Genomic DNA, 18,107 nt, shown 5'->3' with positions numbered 1-18,107 from the left:
TCTGGCACATTTTTCCTTTATCTCACCTGGATAAAGGTCCCTTTTTCTCACCTGCCTGCAATGACCTGCTGCAGGGTGTTTTGGCACGTTTTTCTTTATCTCTTTACCTGGATAAAGGTCCCTTTATCTCACCTGCCGGGCGATGACCTGCTGCAGGGCATTCTGGCACTTGGCATAGGTGTGGTCTCTCATGATGATCATGATCACGGGCATGAGCTTGTCCACCAGGGCCAGGGGGCCGTGCTTCAGCTCCCCGGCCAGGATCCCCTCCGAGTGCATGTAGGTGATCTCCTTAATTTTCTAGAGGGGGGAAAAAGAATTCATCACACTCTGAGCAACCTCCTGGTGGCTTTTTAAGCATCTCTGTGCCAGATGCTGCAGTCTGAGCCTGTGAAGGCAGCTCCAGGCACTCAAACCTTACCAGGGCTCCCTCCAGACACGTGGCGTAGTGGTAGCCCCGTCCCATGATGAGGACAGACTTCTGGTGGTACAGCTCGGTGGCCAGCTTCTGGATCTCATCGTCCATGCTCAGCACTTCTTTAATCAAGTCTAGGGGCAGGAAAACCCAGACTGAGTGTGCTCCCACAGCCCACCCAGCCCCACGGCCAGCAGCACCTGCAGGAGCCCTGGGCTCAGCTGTACTGGCCCGCTTTGCTGGCCTGGAGACCCCTGAGAGAGCGTGGCTACAGGGACCTGTGACAGCTCTGCCACCCTCCTGCAGGGCCAGCCCTGCTGAGCTCAGCCCCTCGCTGCAGATCCAGCCCAGCTAGGCTCCCTGTGCCCAGTCCCAGCCCTGCTGGGCTCCCTGTGCCCAGTCCCAGCCCAGCTGGGCTCTCTCTGCCCAGTCCCAGCCCTGCTGAGCCCCTCCTGCCCAGTCCCAGCCCAGCTGGGCTCCCCTTGCCCAGGATCAGCCCTGCTGGGCTCTGCTGAGCTCCCCCAGCCCAGCTGGGCTCCCCCTGCCCCAGGTCTTACCTGGCAGCCCCTTGAGCCCCCTCATGATCTCCTTGCGCCGCTCCTGCATGGAGATCCTGTCGTCACACATCATCAGGGCAAACATCACCAGGGACACGAACTGGCTGGTGTAGGCCTGAGGACACAGGGAGTGGCACAGGGAATGTCACTGGGGACACAGGGAATGTCACTGGGGACACAGGGAATGTCACTGGGGCACAGGAATGTCACTGGGGACACAGGGAATGTCACTGGGGGCACAGGGAGTGTCACTGGGGGCACAGGGAATGTCACTGGGGACACAGGGAATGTCACTGGGGACACAGGGAGTGTCACTGGGGACACAGGGAGTGTCACTGGGGACACAGGGAATGTCACTGGGGCACCCACCTCCCATATTTGAGAACAGACTCTCCCCTGCCCTTGGGGACAATCCCTGCACAGGCAGGTGATGGGAGGGGTCACACCAGGGCAGGAATGGTCCCAGGGACCCCAGAGGGACCCCAGAGGGACCCCAGAGGGACCCCAGAGGGACCCCAGAGGGACCCCAGAGGGACCCCAGAGGGACCCCAGAGCAGCAGCTGCAGTTTGGCCTCGAGCTCCTTCCAAGGCAGAAGGGCTCGGGGCCAGGCAGGCAGGGATGCTGCAGGGGCTGGAGCAAGGTGTGGAGTTTTCTGTCCCTCCCTAAGCAAGGAGCAGACAAATTCCACCTGGAGGCTGGAACGGCTCTGGAGGAACACAGAAAATCTGTTTTTGCAGTTGTGCTGCCTGCTGGAGCCTGCTGGCAGTGCGAGCTGCTCTGCTCTGTGCAGCCCTGCACAAGTCCACAGCACCCAGCAGCCACATGAACGTGCTTGGGCTCTTCAGAATATTCTCAAAAAAAAGTTCTGGGAGAGCTCAGGGCACAAACTTTCCAAGTTCTTATTTCCTATATGCAGAGCTTTGGTAACTCCCCACATCATCAGAGAAAAAAATGGCATTTATCTCCAAACTGTAAATGTTGGCCCTGTGAAAACAACAGGGACAAACAGCTCGTTCAAGAGTTTCTTGTAAGAGACTCATGAATTTTCCATGATCAAATTCCCCAATGAACTATTAAACTCAAATGTGGTTTTTGGCTGAATTTATGTAACAGATTGACATCATCTCGCCTCTAAATAGAACTAAACCAAAGCAGATTTTTCACCATGCAGAAGCACTTCACCAAAATGAAAGGCAGCAAAGTAAATTATCTTACCCTGGATCTCACAAGGCCAGAATAATCCTGTTATCTGGACACAAACTGTAGGATTCTGTGGAAGACCTTTCCCCCATTTGTTAAAAGGATAGTTTTAATATCCCATTTTTTTTGGTAAAGCAGAGCCAGTGAGGGAGTTACAAGCAGACAAAGTTTCCTTTATCTTATCCACTAATTTCCTTTTTCATCTCTGACCTTAAATTAAACTGAGCCTGCACCTTGAGACAGACAATGGCAAAGAGAATTCTGTCCCCTCAGGGAATCATTCCCTCTGAGACCCGTTCATTGCAATGTTTAATGCAGCTTCCTTAGATTATTTCATTTAGAACAGGGACCCAAAAAAGCCCTCTGCACGCTCCAGGACAGAACACGCAGGGTGCTGCTGGTCTGTGACTGCACAGCCTGCAGCAGTGATGCCCCAAGAGTTCGATTTTATATTTGATTTTTAGATTTTTTTTTTTTTAATATATTTTTTTCTATTTTTCAGATTCAGCGTGGAACTCTGAGCTTTGTATTAGGAGATTGTGAGCTCTGAAACTCCAGGCCCAAAAAGTAAAAACAGGAGTGAATTGAAAAGAGGAAAACAAGGAGGATGGGATTGCATAAACTAAAGCTGGAATTGGACAATTAACCCCAATATGCAAATGGAGCAGAACTGATCAAAGTGACAGACCCTGTGACAAATTGTGCATTTTGTGACCATTTTGGGGCTCATTTTGTGACCATTTTGGTTCACCTTGAGTGCAGCCCTGGCTCTGGTGCTGCCCAAGGTGGATCCATTGAGGAGATGCTGTGAATAAATCCCTGCTTTATTCTGTAGCTCTGTAATAGCTCAGTTTTCTCAAGGCATCGGCAGCAGGGGTAAGGAGGGGGCCCTGTGACAGGCAGGCCTTTCAGGAGGGGTTCCAGAGGAAAAAATTAAAATATAAAAAAATGAAAACTAAAATTTAAGAAACAAAAATATAAATATAAAAACTAAATAAAGTAAAAATTAAAATAAAATAAAAATTGAAAATTTAAAAAAAAGAAAATAAATAAAAATAAAGTAAAAATAAACCAAACCCAAATAAAATAAATTCTAAAATTAAAATAAAAACTACAAATTAAATAAAAATTAAAGTAAAAATTAAAATAAAATAAAAATTTAAAAATAAGATAAAATAAAATAAAAACAAAATTTAAAAAATAAAATAAGATAAAAATAAAAAATTAAAGAAAAATAAAGAAAAATAAATTAAATATAATTAATATTATAATAAATTACATATAATTAATATATTATTATAATAAATTAAAAGTAAAATTAAAAATAAAATTTAAAATAAAATTAAAAATAAAATTTAAATAAAATTAAATAAATTCTAAAATTAAAATAAAAACTACAAATTAAATAAAAATTAAAGTAAAAATTAAAATAAAATAAAAATTAAAAAATAAAAATAAGATAAATTAAAACAAAAATAAAACAATTTTAAAAAATAAAATAAGAAAGATTAAGATAAAAATTTAAAAAAATACATAAAATCAAAAATAAAATTAAAAATAAAATTAAAAATAAAATTCAAAATAGAAGAAACCAAAGCAAGCAGCCGAGCGAGCGCGGCCGCGGCTCACCTTGGTGCTGGCCACGCCGATCTCGGGGCCCGCGTTGATGTGCACGCCGCAGTCGGTCTCGCGGGAGATGGAGCTGCCCACGGTGTTGGTGATGCCCACGGTCAGGGCTCCCCTCTCCTTGCAGTAGCGAAGGCACATCAGCGTGTCGGCGGTCTCCCCTGGCACAGGGACACAGCGTGGGTGAGGGAAGGGCACAGACTGGCACAGGGACACAGGGGATGGGTGAGGGAAGGGCACAAATTTGGGATGGGGACAGGGATGGGTGCTGGCAGAGGCACAAACTCAGGACAGGGACAGGGATGGGTGCTGGGGAGAGGCACAAATTTGGGATGGGGACAGGGATGGGTGCTGGCAGAGGCACAAACTCGGGACAGGGATGGGTGCTGGGGAAAGGCACAAATTTGGGATGGGGACAGGGATGGGTGCTGACAGAGGCACAAACTCAGGACAGGGATGGGTGCTGGGGAGAGGCACAAATTTGGGATGGGGACAGGGATGGGTGCTGGCAGAGGCACAAACTCGGGACAGGGATGGGTGCTGGGGAAAGGCAGAGATTTGGGATGGGGACAGGGATGGGTGCTGGCAGAGGCACAAACTCGGGACAGGGATGGGTGCTGGGGAAAGGCAGAGATTTGGGATGGGGACAGGGATGGGTGCTGACAGAGGCACAAACTCCCCAGTGCAGCCCCTGGCGCTCCCTGCGAGCCAAGGAGGTGGCAGCAGCCCCTGCAGCCCCAGCACAGGGCAGTGCCACCCAGAAACACAACACCCAGAACCTGTCTGCAGCTCTTGGTGCCGGTAAAAGCCTTTAGTGCTCTGCTATGGGTTCAAAAAAGCAGCTCAGCGTTGTCCCTTTAACAAAAATCAAGCTTTATTCATTCTCCTGGTTAATAAAAATTCATCTGGGCCAGGCTCCTGTGCTGCCCAAGGAGGTCTTTTAATAAATCCCTGCTTTATTCTTGAACCCTGCTCAGGATCAGCCTTCCCAAGGCATCCACAGCACCCCGGGCGTGCCCTGCTGCCTCCCCCAGGCCGGGCAGGAGGGAGCCCTACCTGACTGGCTGAGGAAGAAGCAGACATCGTCCCTGAACACGGGCGTGTTCCTGTCCAGGAAATCGCTGGCCAGCTCCACCATGACGGGCAGCTCAGTCAGCTCCTCCAGCACCTGGCGGGTCTGGCACGGGGAGGGCAGGAAGAACATTACCTCATGTTTATAAACCCAAAGTGCTTGCACAAAGAAAGCTTTCTAGCTGCCACACACGCTGGAAAATGTTACCGTTAAAACCCCGTGTGGCAATTAGTGCTGGATTACACTTTAATTACTCACATTGCCCATGCTCAAGTCACCACCAACCCCTGTGAGAAGCAACCTTGCCTCGGCACCACCACCATTCGTTTTCCTGGCTAATAAAAATTCACTTGGGCAGGGAGGTGTGGGGGGAAAGCACAATGGCCTGTGAGGCCAACTCCTCCCTCAAATGGAGATTTCTCTAAGTAAATCTCACTTGTTATATAACCCTCCACATAAATCATGTCACGCTGGGTGTCCTGTGTGTGTCCCAGCCTGAAGAACTCGAACTCCCACCTACATCCAGGCCCCCCTGGCAGCCCCTGCCTTGCTGCAGCCTTGGCATTCTGCTCCTGCAGCATCCCTCCCCTGCCATCTCCATTTCTAACAGAGCAGCTTTTGCTTTCCAAAGCCTTCCACAGCCATGGAAGTCACAGGAACCACCTCCCCAAGTTCAGCTTCATCAGCTTTTATTTCCTCCTGCTGCTGCTGTGAACTGAGCCTGGTGTTTGCAGCTTTCACAAGGGCCCTCCTTCTTTCACCTGTGTGCCCTTGCTTACTCCTAACCTGATTAAGGTCAAGAATCAATCCCCAACCTGAAATCAATCCTTAATCTGCTTGGCACACTCCACACACCCTCCAGGGAGACCTCAGAGCCTCCTCCAGGCCTGAAGGGGCTCCAAGAGAGCTGGAGAGGGACGTGGGCCAAGGGATGGAGTGGCAGGACAAAGGGCCATGGCTTTAAACTGAGTAAGGGTAGACTTAGATGAGATTTTTAGGACAAAACTCTTCCCTGAGAGGGTGGGCAGGCCCTGGCACAGGGTGCCCAGAGCGGCTGGGGCTGCCCCTGGACCCCTGGCAGTGCCCAAAGGCAGGCTGGATGGGGCTTGGAGCAGCCTGGGACAGTGGAAGGTGTCCCTGCCATGGCAGGGGTGGCACTGGGTGGGCTCTGAGGACCCTGCAGCCCACCCCAGTCCCTGATTCTGGCCCCGGGCCCAGCACTCACTGCCACTCCTGCGTGGTAGCTCGTGCCACAGGCGATGAGGATCAAACGCCGACACCTCTGGATCTCCTTGATGTGATCCTTCAGCCCGCCCAGGTTCACTGTGGGCAGGACCAGAGAGCCAAATCAGGGAGGAGGAGTTCACAAAATCACAGCGTGCCACCACCTCCATCATCCACCGTGCAAAAACCCTCACAAGCCTGCTGGGAGCTCGCCAGCAGCACGGGCAGCTCTGGAGGCACTCTGACCCACCCTGCATCTCCCCAGCAAGGTTCCATCACCCCCTCCCTCCCTGCAGCCACCCTGCTGCACACTCAGGGAGGGAGGCTCAAGCTCAATTACCAGTGTAGTCATCAAAGTTGACCCTTCCTCTCATGGTATTAACAACAGATTCTGGCTGTTCAAATATTTCCTTCTGCATGAATGAGCTGAAGTTACCTAGGAAGAAAGATAGAAAACAAATTAGAACACTTTACCTCCTAAAACTTAAATTTTCAATTGCCTCCTGCTAATTGCCATTTTTCCTCTGTATGTAGGGAAAAGCTTGGACCAGCCAAAGATTATTATACTGATCCTTCTTTTTCTGCCAAAACAGCAGCTCATGGTGAGAGCTTGATTGGAACTTCAGTGAAGGGCAGATCCAGACTGTGAGGGATCAGTCTTGGTTTCAAACCATATGGCTCCAAGCAAATGCAAAATCCTCAGCCCCACAACTCTCCTCAAAAGGTATCAATGACTAGAGGGAAGTGCCATGGCAGGTAAGGACGTTCTTCCCCATGAGGATGACCCAGCACCAGACCAGGCTGTGGCACCTCTGTGCCCAGAGATGCTCCAGAGTGGAGCAGAGCTGTCCCCAGCTGGGGCAGGGGTGGCAGCAGGTGACTGCAGGTGCCAGGCAGGCAGCGTGGGAGCCCAGCACATCCCCCTGGCTGGCTCCAGACCCTGGCAGGGGGCTCAGAGACCCTGGCAAGAAGTCAAAAAACATCTGTGGCTTCAATTATAGCTGGTAGAAAACTGCCAACTCTGGATGAGGAATTACAAGTCACAAGGGTTTGAGTAGTGTGATATTTGAACTAACACAGGGTGGAAAAGTAGAATTTTGGGTTTTTTAGAATGTAATTCAGGGGTACAAGATGGAGGAATCTGAGTGTGCCTTAGCCTTCTTTCCTTTCTTCTTGCCCTCCGTGTCTTGCTGTGATAGTGACACTTTTCTGTTGGTTTAAGGTAGGGACACACTGTCCAACATAAATGTTAGGTATTGGTAATAAACAGCATATGTAACTTTTGATATAAAAGGTAAACACCGCCCGAGAGGGCAGCAGAAGGTTATGGCCTCCTCTGTAGCCAGAGCTTGGCAAGTCAGAGAGAAAATATTACAGGTAAGAAGAGCAAAAATGTTACCAATAATAAGAAATAAACAACCTGGAGAAAGCACAACGGGAAGCATTCCAAGTCCCCTCATTTGGCTGCGCCCAGGCCAGGGAAGCAGAGACCCATTTTGGATCTCTCCTGGGGTCACCCTGGCCCCCGGGGAGCAGCAGACAGAGAAACGCAGGGGCGGCGGCTCTCACCCTTCATGATCTGCTGCAGCTCCATCTGCAGGGTCTGCACGGCCCGGCCCGGGTGGTCGCCGGCCGTGCGCTTGACGCGGTGGATGGACAGACGGCCGTCCACCACGGCCGCCACGTCGTCGTCCTCCAGGAAGATGACGCGGTTGGTGTGCTCGATGACGGCGCTGCGGGGACAGGGCACGGCGCTGAGCCGGGCAAGGGAGCTGCTGCCTGGCCCCAGCAGGCTGCAGCACGTCTGTACCAGAGCTGCACTACGGTACAGTGCTACACTGCGAGCAGGAGGCACTCAAACTACACAGGAGGTACTGAAAAACTACACAGGAGATACTAGAACTATAATACATTAATACACTGCGTAAAGGAGGCACTCAAACTACACAGGAGGTACTGAAAAACTACACAGGAGATACTAAAACTATAATACATTCATATACTGCTTAAAGGAGGTACTCAAACTACACAGGAGGTACTGAAAAACTACACAGGAGATACTAGAACTATAATACATTAATGTACTGCGTGCAGGAGGCACTCAAACTACACAGGAGGTACTGAAAAACTACACAGGAGATACTAGAACTATAATACATTAATGTACTGCGTGCAGGAGGCACTCAAACTACACAGGAGGTACTGAAAAACTACACAGGAGATACTAGAACTATAATACATTAATGTACTGCGTGCAGGAGGCACTCAAACTACACAGGAGGTACTGAAAAACTACACAGGAGATACTAAAACTATAATACATTCATATACTGCTTAAAGGAGGTACTCAAACTACACAGGAGGTACTGAAAAACTACACAGGAGATACTAAAACTATAATACATTCATATACTGCTTAAAGGAGGTACTCAAACTACACAGGAGGTACTGAAAAACTACACAGGAGATACTAAAACTATAATACATTAATACACTGCGTAAAGGAGGCACTCAAACTACACAGGAGGTACTGAAAAACTACATAGGAGATACTAAAACTATAATACATTCATATACTGCGTAAAGGAGGCACTCAAACTACACAGGAGGTACTGAAAAACTACATAGGAGATACTAGTACTATAATACATTAATGTACGATTCAAAGGAGATACTCAAACTACATAGGAGGTACTGAAAAACTACATAGGAGATACTAAAACTATAATACATTCATATATGATTCAAAGGAGATACTCAAACTACATAGGAGATACTAAAAATCTACACAGGAGATTCTAAAACTATAATACAGTAATATACTGCTTAAAGGAGATACTCAAACTACGTAGAAGATACTGAAAAACTACATAGGAGATACTAGAACTATAATACATTAACATATGATTCAAAGGAGATACTCAAACTACATAGAAGATACTAAAAAAAGAAGAAGATACTAAAAAACTACATAGGAGATACTGAAAAACTACACAGGAGATTCTAAAACTATAATACATTAATATATGATTTAAAGGAGATACTACAAACCTACTTTTTCTAACTACCAAATTAACTCCTCACAACTCCTAGCCCTCTCGCTCAAGCCCAGCCCCAGGTGGGTTGGATTGGATTGTCCATCAGGCTCAAACAATCCTCACCAGAATCCAATCAAGCAATCACCCCAGGTAAACAATTCTCCAAATACATTCCACATGGGAAAAAACAGGGAGCAGAAATAGAAATTGTTTGCTCTATTTTTCCTCTGTGCTACTCTATGAAAAAATCCAGAGAGAGATAAGAATGTGCCAGCCACAGTGGACATCACTCACACCCTGCTCTGGGCACTGCAGCCCTCCCAGCACCCCAGCAATCTCCTCCTCTTTTCAAATCCTGTGAAGTGCATTTCCACCCTGCCAGTGGAACTGGCTCGTTATTAATTTCATTATTCATTTTCCCATTATAGATGAGATTATCATCATAGATTTTCTCATCATTAACGAGCCACCAGGCTCATTATTCATTTCAGGGAGAAATGCTGAGTTTTGAGAGCTTTAAGGAGAAGTTGCTCAGACAAATGGGATCTGTGTGGAGCTGGGAGGTCAGAAGGGCAGGGATGTGCCCTGGTGCACAGGCTGCTCACACACAGAACAGGATCCTCCTGCCCTGGTTTTCCCAGGGGAAAGCCACTGTCCCTCCCTGGTTTTCCCAGGGGTAAGCCACTGTCCCTCCCTGGTTTTCCCAGGGGTAACCCACTGTCCCTCCCTGCACCTCACTCTGCTCAGCTGTAAAAGCAGGGACAGCTCTGGCCCCTGGTAAGGCAGCAGCACTGCCTGGAGTGCCACTGAAAAGCTTTAAAACCAGAACACATCAGGGTGTCCCGAGAGCCTCCAGAATTCTCTGCTGGAAGGAGCTGCAGAAGCCAACCACAGCAGTGTTTTTACATTCCTGGAGCAAGCACTCATTCCTCTTGAACCAGAGAATCCCAAAGACTCTGCTAAGGCTGCTGCCAAGCTGCTCTCTCCTGACTCCTCTGGGATTACAAATGCCACCCCTTTGATGATGAAGGAATTGCTTGTGTGCAGAGACCCCTGGAGAACCAACACAGTTCTCCTCATAATTAGCACCTGGCCTGCTAATTTAGGTCAGGGCTCTCTCAGGTTTCCTCTCACTGGGAAATCCTACCAACAGATGAGCCTGAAGAATGGGAACACTATTCCAAGGCCAGCACTCATTGCTTTAACAGCAACTCTGTTTTGGGTAGTATTTGTAAATTGATGGCCACGTGCACACAATTTACTTTGTTCACAAAGAAACCACACCCTCCCCATCTCTTGCTCCAGAGGCTTTAAAACAGGATATTTCTACACCAGAGAGGCTGGAAAACCCTACCTGGCATCAGAAGCAAAGTAATATTCCACAGCTTTCTCCTCCACGGGGAAGAGGCAGGTAGTGCTGTCCACTCGGGACAGGTTGCAGCTCCCCTTCTTGTCTTTGCCTAGGAGACAGGAGGGTCAGGGGCTGCCCAGGTGACACCCTGGGCACAGGTGACACCCAGCAGAGCCCCCAAAGCACAGTACCAACATGAAGCACTATTTTCATGCCTGCAGGTGGGCACAACACACTTGTGCTGCTGTGCCCATCCTCAGTTGGCTTGCAAGACTTTCACTGCTTTTAATAAGTCTGCAAGTGTATTACTAGTGCAGTCTGAAGTTTAGAGGAAAGTACCAGGAGAAAATTCAAATTAAATGTGTGCCAGTGTGGCTCCACTACTATTCAAGGTGCTTTATGAGCAGCCACATTAAACCTGCCCTGTTGATCACTTTTTATTCCTCTCTGGTGAGCCCCCAGAAATGGAGCAGCGCTGCTCTTTCTTTGTCACTCTCAGCACTGGGGAAATTCTTTCAGAGCTGCCACCTGCGTGCCCACCCTGCTGCCCTGAGCACTGCAGGTGGAACCCAAACCTATTTCTGTCTGGCTGAGCTCACTGGTCACACACAGCTCAGGAAATCCAGGATTCAGAGCTCGGCCTTGTTCCTGTACCTCCAAACACAAGCACCTCACCCTGACCAGAAAATCACACCTGTGCTCTTGCCAGGGAGGTACCCAGGGGTGGCAGGACTGAGAGTCAGCTTTGGGAAAAATCTGTCCTAAAAGCTCTGCCTTTCACCAAGGATCCTTTCTGGAGTACTCTGCAAATTCCCAGCACTGTGTCGTCCTCCTCCAAACTGCTTCTCAGTGGTGAAGTTCATCAGGGATGCAGATGAGGCACCCAACACCTACTGCTCAGCACCAGCCTCGAGCAAAATTATTTGCCAGTCATTGTGCAGGACATGGGGAGGGAGGGGGTGGATTAATCAGCTTATCTCCCAAAATGGGACTATTGCTGAAGAACAGGAACGCTGAAGTTACTCCGTTCTATATTTATTGCATAATCCTGAGGGTGTTTCACCTACTAGACACTGATCTGATTCAGTGATGCAAGCAGAGCTCGTGGTGCTCTGGCTTCCACTTCTGCAGATGAAAATGTAAAGGAAAAATACTGCTTTCATGTTGATACTCAGTGAGAAAGGCCCACTCAGGCAGTGATTCAGAACCTTCCAGTTCAGTTATCAAGTCAGTAAACGAGGAGAACAATGCCTTTGTTGTTGAGCTGAGAAGGACAGACTGATTTGGTGTTGAGAAGGGACAGAGCAGAGCTGCACTCCCCCACAGAAGCACCCAGACCTGATCAGAACATGCAAATTTGGTTTCTCAAAATAGAACATTTCCCTGCATTGGCTTTATTATGTTGCATTGCTTTTCTGCATGACAGATTCAAGCACATCCTCTCCCTCACAGAAAGGGCTCTCCTGCTTCAGAGGTGAGCTGGTTCATCCCACCATGTGATGGGCTGGCCTTTAAAGCACCTCAAGAGAGGAACAGAGGGTTCCCCCTGATAAATGAGCAGGGGAAGGAAAGCCCAGCCTCAGGCCAAGCTTAGTGCTGCCACCAGAGGCTCACCCCATGGGCAGGGGCAGGACACGGCTCTGACAACCCAAACTCCAGAAGGAATTTTGGGCAATGCTTGCCATTAGGATTGCAGCAGCCTCCTGCTTTAGTGGGGGTTATTTTTAAGGTAATTCACCGTTTCCTTCTGCAGCCAGAGCTGCAGAAACACTCAGCACAACCTGCACTGTCATCAGTTTTTGCACATATGCTGAGCATTACGTCCCAATATTTGAAGTGGGATGGGTGGATTTTCCTGTGTGCTGCTCGTGGTGTTTTTGATCAAGAAGAAATTTTGATTTTCCCAGATGTTTCACTGCACTACACAGAAAGCAATAGCCACATATTAAAAACACAATGCATCGTGGTCCCATTTATGATTCCTTTCCTAAGGAGCTGGAGGATTTGTCTGAAATTTCAAGTGTTAGCTTTTCTCTGGTGGGCACCTTCCTCCGTTTTTATGGATATTCCATCAAAAGAATGATCCATAGATTGTACAGCTGGAAGTGCAATTGGGAGAAAAACAAAACAAAACAAAACAAATTTGAGCTATTCAATGAAAAAAGTACAGTGTTAGATAAATACATTAATGTTACTGCTAATCATCCAATCAAAAGGCAAAGCTGCTGGGACTGGCTCTTGCAGCAGGGGATCAGCAGCTCCTGGGATCCCTGCACTGCTCAGAACACAAGGCCAGGCCCCAGGCACCGAGCAGGCTCAGACCCTCTGAGCACAGTGAATTCCAGAGCCACTCTCAGTACTTTCCACTTTCTGGGATGTCTATGGTGGTAGAACACGTGTGAGAGCAGGACAGACAGACAACACGACCAGACATTGGCCCGTGAAGGGTGACAGCTTCCACAATGATGTGGGGTGGCAGGGGCAAGGCTTCGGGCTGAGATTAGGGTTAGGATTAGATTTTGGGGTTGGGGCTGTCCCCACACACCTGTGCGGTACAGGATGGGGATGTGGTCAGTGTGTTTGGGTTGGGTTAGGGTTAGGTTTGGGGTTAGTTTTAGGGTTAGGTTTGGGGCTGTACCCACTCACCTGTGCGGTACAGGATGGGGATGTGGTCAGTGTGTTTGGGTTGGGTTAGGGTTAGGTTTGGGGTTAGTTTTAGGGTTAGGTTTGGGGCTGTACCCACTCACCTGTGCGGTACAGGATGGGGATGTGGTCAGTGTGTTGGGGTTGGGTTAGGGTTAGGTTTGGGGTTAGTTTTAGGGTTAGGGTTGGGGCTGTCCCCACTCACGTGTGCCGTACAGGATGGGGATGTGGTCAGTGTGTTGGGGTTGGGTTAGGGTTAGGTTTGGGGTTAGTTTTAGGGTTAGGGTTGGGGCTGTCCCCACTCACGTGTGCCGTACAGGATGGGGATGTGGTCAGTGTGTTGGGGTTGGGTTAGGGTTAGGTTTGGGGTTAGTTTTAGGGTTAGGTTTGGGGCTGTCCCCACTCACGTGTGCGGTACAGGATGGGGATGTGGTCAGTGTGTTGGGGTTAGGGTTAGGTTTGGGGTTAGTTTTAGGGTTAGGTTTGGGGATGTCCCCACTCACGTGTGCGGTACAGGATGGGGATGTGGTCAGTGTGTTGGGGTTAGGGTTAGGTTTGGGGTTAGTTTTAGGGTTAGGTTTGGGGCTGTACCCACTCACCTGTGCGGTACAGGATGGGGATGTGGTCAGTGGAGAGCTTGTGCTCGCTGCGCACGCCGATGAGCAGGGGGCTGCCTCTCCTGCAGGGACACAGGGACAGCTCAGCACCTGGGGACACCCCCACACCCCACCCAGGCCTTCTGCCCCCTCAGCTGCACCAGCACAGCCAGAGCCTCCCAGAGCAGCTGCTGCAAACACAGAAAGAACGGCGGGATGAAGAACACCAGCAGGTGAGGAACCTGCACCACGGTTAGAGAAATTTGTCTGGAGTCATTGCACGCCTGCACCAGGGACTGCTCCTCGCTGCACACACCCGCACACTGCTTTTGGCACTGGAGTTCAACCCCAGCTGATGCTGGTGCTTAAAAGTGGGACAGAAAACCTGAGCACAAGGCTAGCCCAAACTCCAGACCAAGTGGAGGACTCATCAAAGTGCTGCCACAAGGGCAAGCACAAAGGAAAAGGTAAAAATGTCTCCTTTGAGATCAGAGGATACCAAAATGAAGCTGTTCTAGACCAGGTCTGGTACAGATGGTCAGGAAGAAATTTCCAAAATAATTCTGGGAACTTTCTGTTATGATAGATGGAAAACAAGGGAAAGGAAATTAAAAATAACAAGCACCCTCTCCCCAGCACATACAGTGTGATGAGAACGATCTCTACTCTGTTTCTAACCTGGGGGTACAAAAACAAGTGCCAGGCAGGGTGCAAGGATGTTCCTTCCCATGGCAGCACTCACCTGGTCCCAACCGCCTGCCCAGGGTAATGAACACTCTTGAACACAAGGGCAAAAGCACCTTCCTGCAACAAGAGAAACAAACTTTATCCCTTCAGCCAAGGCCCAGGCACTGTTCCAGTGTTCCCAGCACAGAAACTGCTCCTGTGGACACAGAAGAGACACCCAAGAGGTTTCACAGATGTTTCCAGAACTGCCCATAGCTCCCATCCTGAAGGACGTCCCTGCCCTGAGCCTGGCAGCACATCCTCAACCACTGAACGAGCCTCCTGAACCCCAGAGAGACACTCAGACTCCCTTGGTTGTCCAAGTGGCTCCTGCTTAACTCGGGCTTCGGCAAGGGGAGCTGCAGAGGCAAAGATCTGCTAAAAGCAGCACCGAAACTTGAGGGGTTTTGCTCAGCTGAGGTGCCACAGCCCACCAACACCAGGAGCTCCTGGCTGTGAAAACCAGTGAAAACCCAGCTGAGTGCTGTGGGGAGACAGGAGAGCACACAGCCAAGCTCTGGAGGCAGAGCAGCTCCCACCAGGGGTCAGCAGCAATCCCTGGATGCTGGAGCCCTGGGAAGGACTGGAAGCAGCACAGACTCTGCCAGGAGCAATTGCTGGAGCCCTGGGAAGGACTGGAAGCAGCACAGACTCTCCCAGGAGGAATTGCTGGAGCCCTTGGAAGGACTGGAAGCAGCACAGACTCTCCCAGGATTGCTGGAACCCTGGGAAGGACTGGAAGCAGCACAGACTCTGGAAGCAGCACTCTGGGGCGCAGAGGGGTGTTTCTGGGGGCGTGTGTCCCACGGTGCCCGTGCCCAGCTGCCCTCCCGCCGTGCCCCCAGCCTCACCAGCTGCTGGATCACCCTCTCCACCAGCGTGGAGAAGCTGATGTCGTCGCTGTCGCGGTTGTCGTACATGTACTTGACCAGCTTGACGATGCTCTCCGTGTCCGTCTCCGACTCGAAGTCGTAGCCCTTGCTCTCCTGCAGGGACAGCCCCGGTGGGTTGCCAGCCTCCCTTTCCACCTTTCCTTTCTTCATTTTTACTGCTCCCTGTCCTTCACCTTGCCTTTAAACATTTGCTTCCCTTTTTCTCATGCTTTTCCTTTTCTCTGTTCCTGCCTTCCTCCCTCACCTTTCCTTTTCCTTCTCACCTTTCCTTTCACCCTTCCATACTGCAGCTTCTTCTCTCCCCATCCTTCACTCTGCTTTTCCTCTTCCTTTTACTCTCCTGCCTTTCCATTTTCTTCTTTCTCTCCTCTCCTCACACTTTCCTTCCATCTTCCCTGCCTTTTAAGTTGCAAGAGTATGAGGAGATGGGGAGAGGGCAGTGAGTGAGAGTAAAGGGGTGAGTGTGAGAGAAAAGGAGTAACTGTGAGAGAAAAGGAGTGACTGTGAGGATGTGAGGGACACAGGGAAGGGGTTTGAGAGGGAAAGTCTCAAACTTTCAAAGGGTGTCTCAGAACTCAAAGGGAGGAGTGGGGAATGAGGAGGGAGTGGAAGTTGTGGGGTGTGAGCAGGGTGGTGAGTGTGAATGTCAGGATATGAGTGGGGGAATGTGGGGAGTGGGAGTGAGGTGGGGAGGGCATGGGGAATGTAAATGTACTCACAGAGTAGGAGAGTCTGTGAGTGCAAATACGGGTGGGAGTACAAAAACCTGAGTGGAGGAGCATGAATGGGGGTGAGAGGTGATTGTGAGTGGGGAAATCATTGAGAGATGGGTGAGGAGTGAGTGGAGATGTGAGTGAAGGAATGGGTGAGTGGGGAATGTAAATGGGGAAAAGAGAGTGAGAATGCAATGTGGGGAGTGAGCTGGGCAGGCTGTGAGAGCCAAGGGGAGTGGGAAAGGAGGGAGGGTCTCACCCCCCAGGGGTCACTCACCAGGAATTTCTGCAGGTCCTTGTAGTTGGTGATGATGCCGTTGTGGATGACGATGAACTCTGGGGACAGAGGAAAGGCCCTGCTCAGCCCCGTGCCAGCCCCAGCCTGGCACACCAACCCCCTTCCCTACAGCAGGGATTGGGGGGGAAGAAAGCTTCCACAATTCCATTCCAGAGAAGAGCCATGAAAATTCTCACCATCCCATTTCCTTCTGTCTTCTCCTTGCTCTGTGCCCACGCACCCATGCAAGCCGTGGGCACCCATGCAGGCCCTGGGCACCCATGCAAGCACTGGGCACCCACATAAACCCTTCCTGGGACCCCTCATTGTGGGGACCATTCCCCGTGGGGATCCCCCACTATGGGGAACACTCCCCATGGGGATCCTTCACTGTGGGAACACTCCCTGTGGGAACACTGTGGGGATCCCCCACTATGGGGACCACTCCCCGTGGGTATCCCTCCCTGTGGGAACACTCTCTGTGGGGATCCCTCACTGTGGGACCACTCCCCGTGGGTATCCCTCCCTGTGGGAACACTCTCTGTGGGAATCCTTCACTGTGGGGATCCCTCCCTGTGGGGATCCCTCCCTGTGGGAACACTCTCTGTGGGGATCCTTCACTGTGGGACCACTCTCTGTGGGGATCCTTCACTGTGGGAACGCTCCCCGTGCCTGGAACCCGAGCCCAAGCCCTGGGCTCAGCACCACAGCCCGAATGAACCCAGTGCCCCCATCCAGCAGCTCTCTGGGCACACAGAGAAGCACCACAGAGAGAAGCAGCAGCTCTCCCAGCACACATTGAAGCAGCAGCCCCCCCGGCCCCGCCAGGCACCCACCGTTGTTCTTGTCCGAGCGCTGCGGGTGGCTGTTCACGGGCTTGGGCTCGCCGTGCGTGGCCCAGCGCGTGTGGGCAATGCCCAGGTGCACGTCGAACTCGATGTCCAGGTCCATGTCCTGCTGCTCTGCAGCACAAAGTTTGAATCCTGAGGGGCTGTCCTCACCCCGGCTCAGCCCGGGAGTCCCACCAGGCCCCGGGGGCTGCGGGACAGCAATGCTGACAGGCCAGCACGTCCCACAGGACACAGAATCCAGGCTGGAAAAGACCTTTGGGATCATCAAAGGCCAACCAAAACCCCGAGGGTTTTCAGGGCAGATGCACACAGAAAACAGCCCTGCATTCCTCATTCTGCCAAAACAAATAGCAACCTTTAAGGAAGAACCCAAGCCTGGGCTGTCCCTCAGGGGTGCTCATTGCCATCCTGCACACCTCCATGGCCATTCATGCATCCCTAACCCCTGTCTCTCCAAAGTCTACCATGAGCATGGATATTTCTCTAGGAAAAATATTTATTTGGGAAAAAATACTCCTTTTACTTCTCAATTTCTTTGAAACTGTGTATCCTGATGTTTTCTTGAAGAGGCAAACCTCCCTGCAGAGATCCTCTGTCTATCTCCTTTTTCTGTACCACTCACCCCACCTCATCTGGGCCTTCTGGCTCCTGGCTTACACTGAGATTAGACTGCCCCACCTCCCTCTGGGACACTCAGCACTCCATGCCTCAGGTGAACACAAGAATGGGCTAAAAAGACTCAGATTTCACCAACGCAGCAGCTTCTGGATGTGAAGCTTGAGATCCTGAATGCTCTGAAAAGGATCTCCCCGCCCTCAGACAGCCTCTGTTCCACTCTCAACAGCTTTGTGCCTCTTTGCATTGAGCTCAGATTTAATGAATTAAGGTTTAAATAAAGGAGACAGAAAGAGATTCCTACAGGGA

At 50.2% G+C, this 18,107-nt stretch overlaps 1 protein-coding gene across 2 annotated transcripts in view; it reads right to left on the bottom strand.

Annotated features, from left to right (window-relative positions):
* Positions 1 to 18,107, bottom strand: part of GFPT1 (glutamine--fructose-6-phosphate transaminase 1) — a 30,302-nt gene that overhangs the window by 4,608 nt on the left and 7,587 nt on the right. Inside the window, exons 4-18 of one of the 2 annotated variants that reach the window (XM_085559268.1) lie at positions 17,169 to 17,294; positions 16,333 to 16,391; positions 15,301 to 15,435; positions 14,466 to 14,527; positions 13,727 to 13,806; positions 12,530 to 12,583; positions 10,488 to 10,593; positions 7,665 to 7,828; positions 6,436 to 6,531; positions 6,097 to 6,194; positions 4,856 to 4,976; positions 3,803 to 3,960; positions 973 to 1,087; positions 422 to 549; positions 133 to 300 (exon numbers count right to left, since the gene is read on the bottom strand). In XM_085559268.1, the coding sequence (XP_085415394.1) occupies positions 133 to 300; positions 422 to 549; positions 973 to 1,087; positions 3,803 to 3,960; positions 4,856 to 4,976; positions 6,097 to 6,194; positions 6,436 to 6,531; positions 7,665 to 7,828; positions 10,488 to 10,593; positions 12,530 to 12,583; positions 13,727 to 13,806; positions 14,466 to 14,527; positions 15,301 to 15,435; positions 16,333 to 16,391; positions 17,169 to 17,294 (1,670 nt within the window). The remainder of the gene's footprint in view (positions 1 to 132; positions 301 to 421; positions 550 to 972; positions 1,088 to 3,802; positions 3,961 to 4,855; positions 4,977 to 6,096; positions 6,195 to 6,435; positions 6,532 to 7,664; positions 7,829 to 10,487; positions 10,594 to 12,529; positions 12,584 to 13,726; positions 13,807 to 14,465; positions 14,528 to 15,300; positions 15,436 to 16,332; positions 16,392 to 17,168; positions 17,295 to 18,107) is intronic. The other variant, XM_085559269.1, reaches the window with a different exon arrangement.

This window comes from Lonchura striata, chromosome 22, assembly GCF_050655825.1.
Source record: "Lonchura striata isolate lonStrDom1 chromosome 22, ASM5065582v1, whole genome shotgun sequence".
Lineage (NCBI taxonomy): Eukaryota > Metazoa > Chordata > Aves > Passeriformes > Estrildidae > Lonchura > Lonchura striata.
This window is presented reverse-complemented; position numbering and strand designations above follow the sequence as displayed.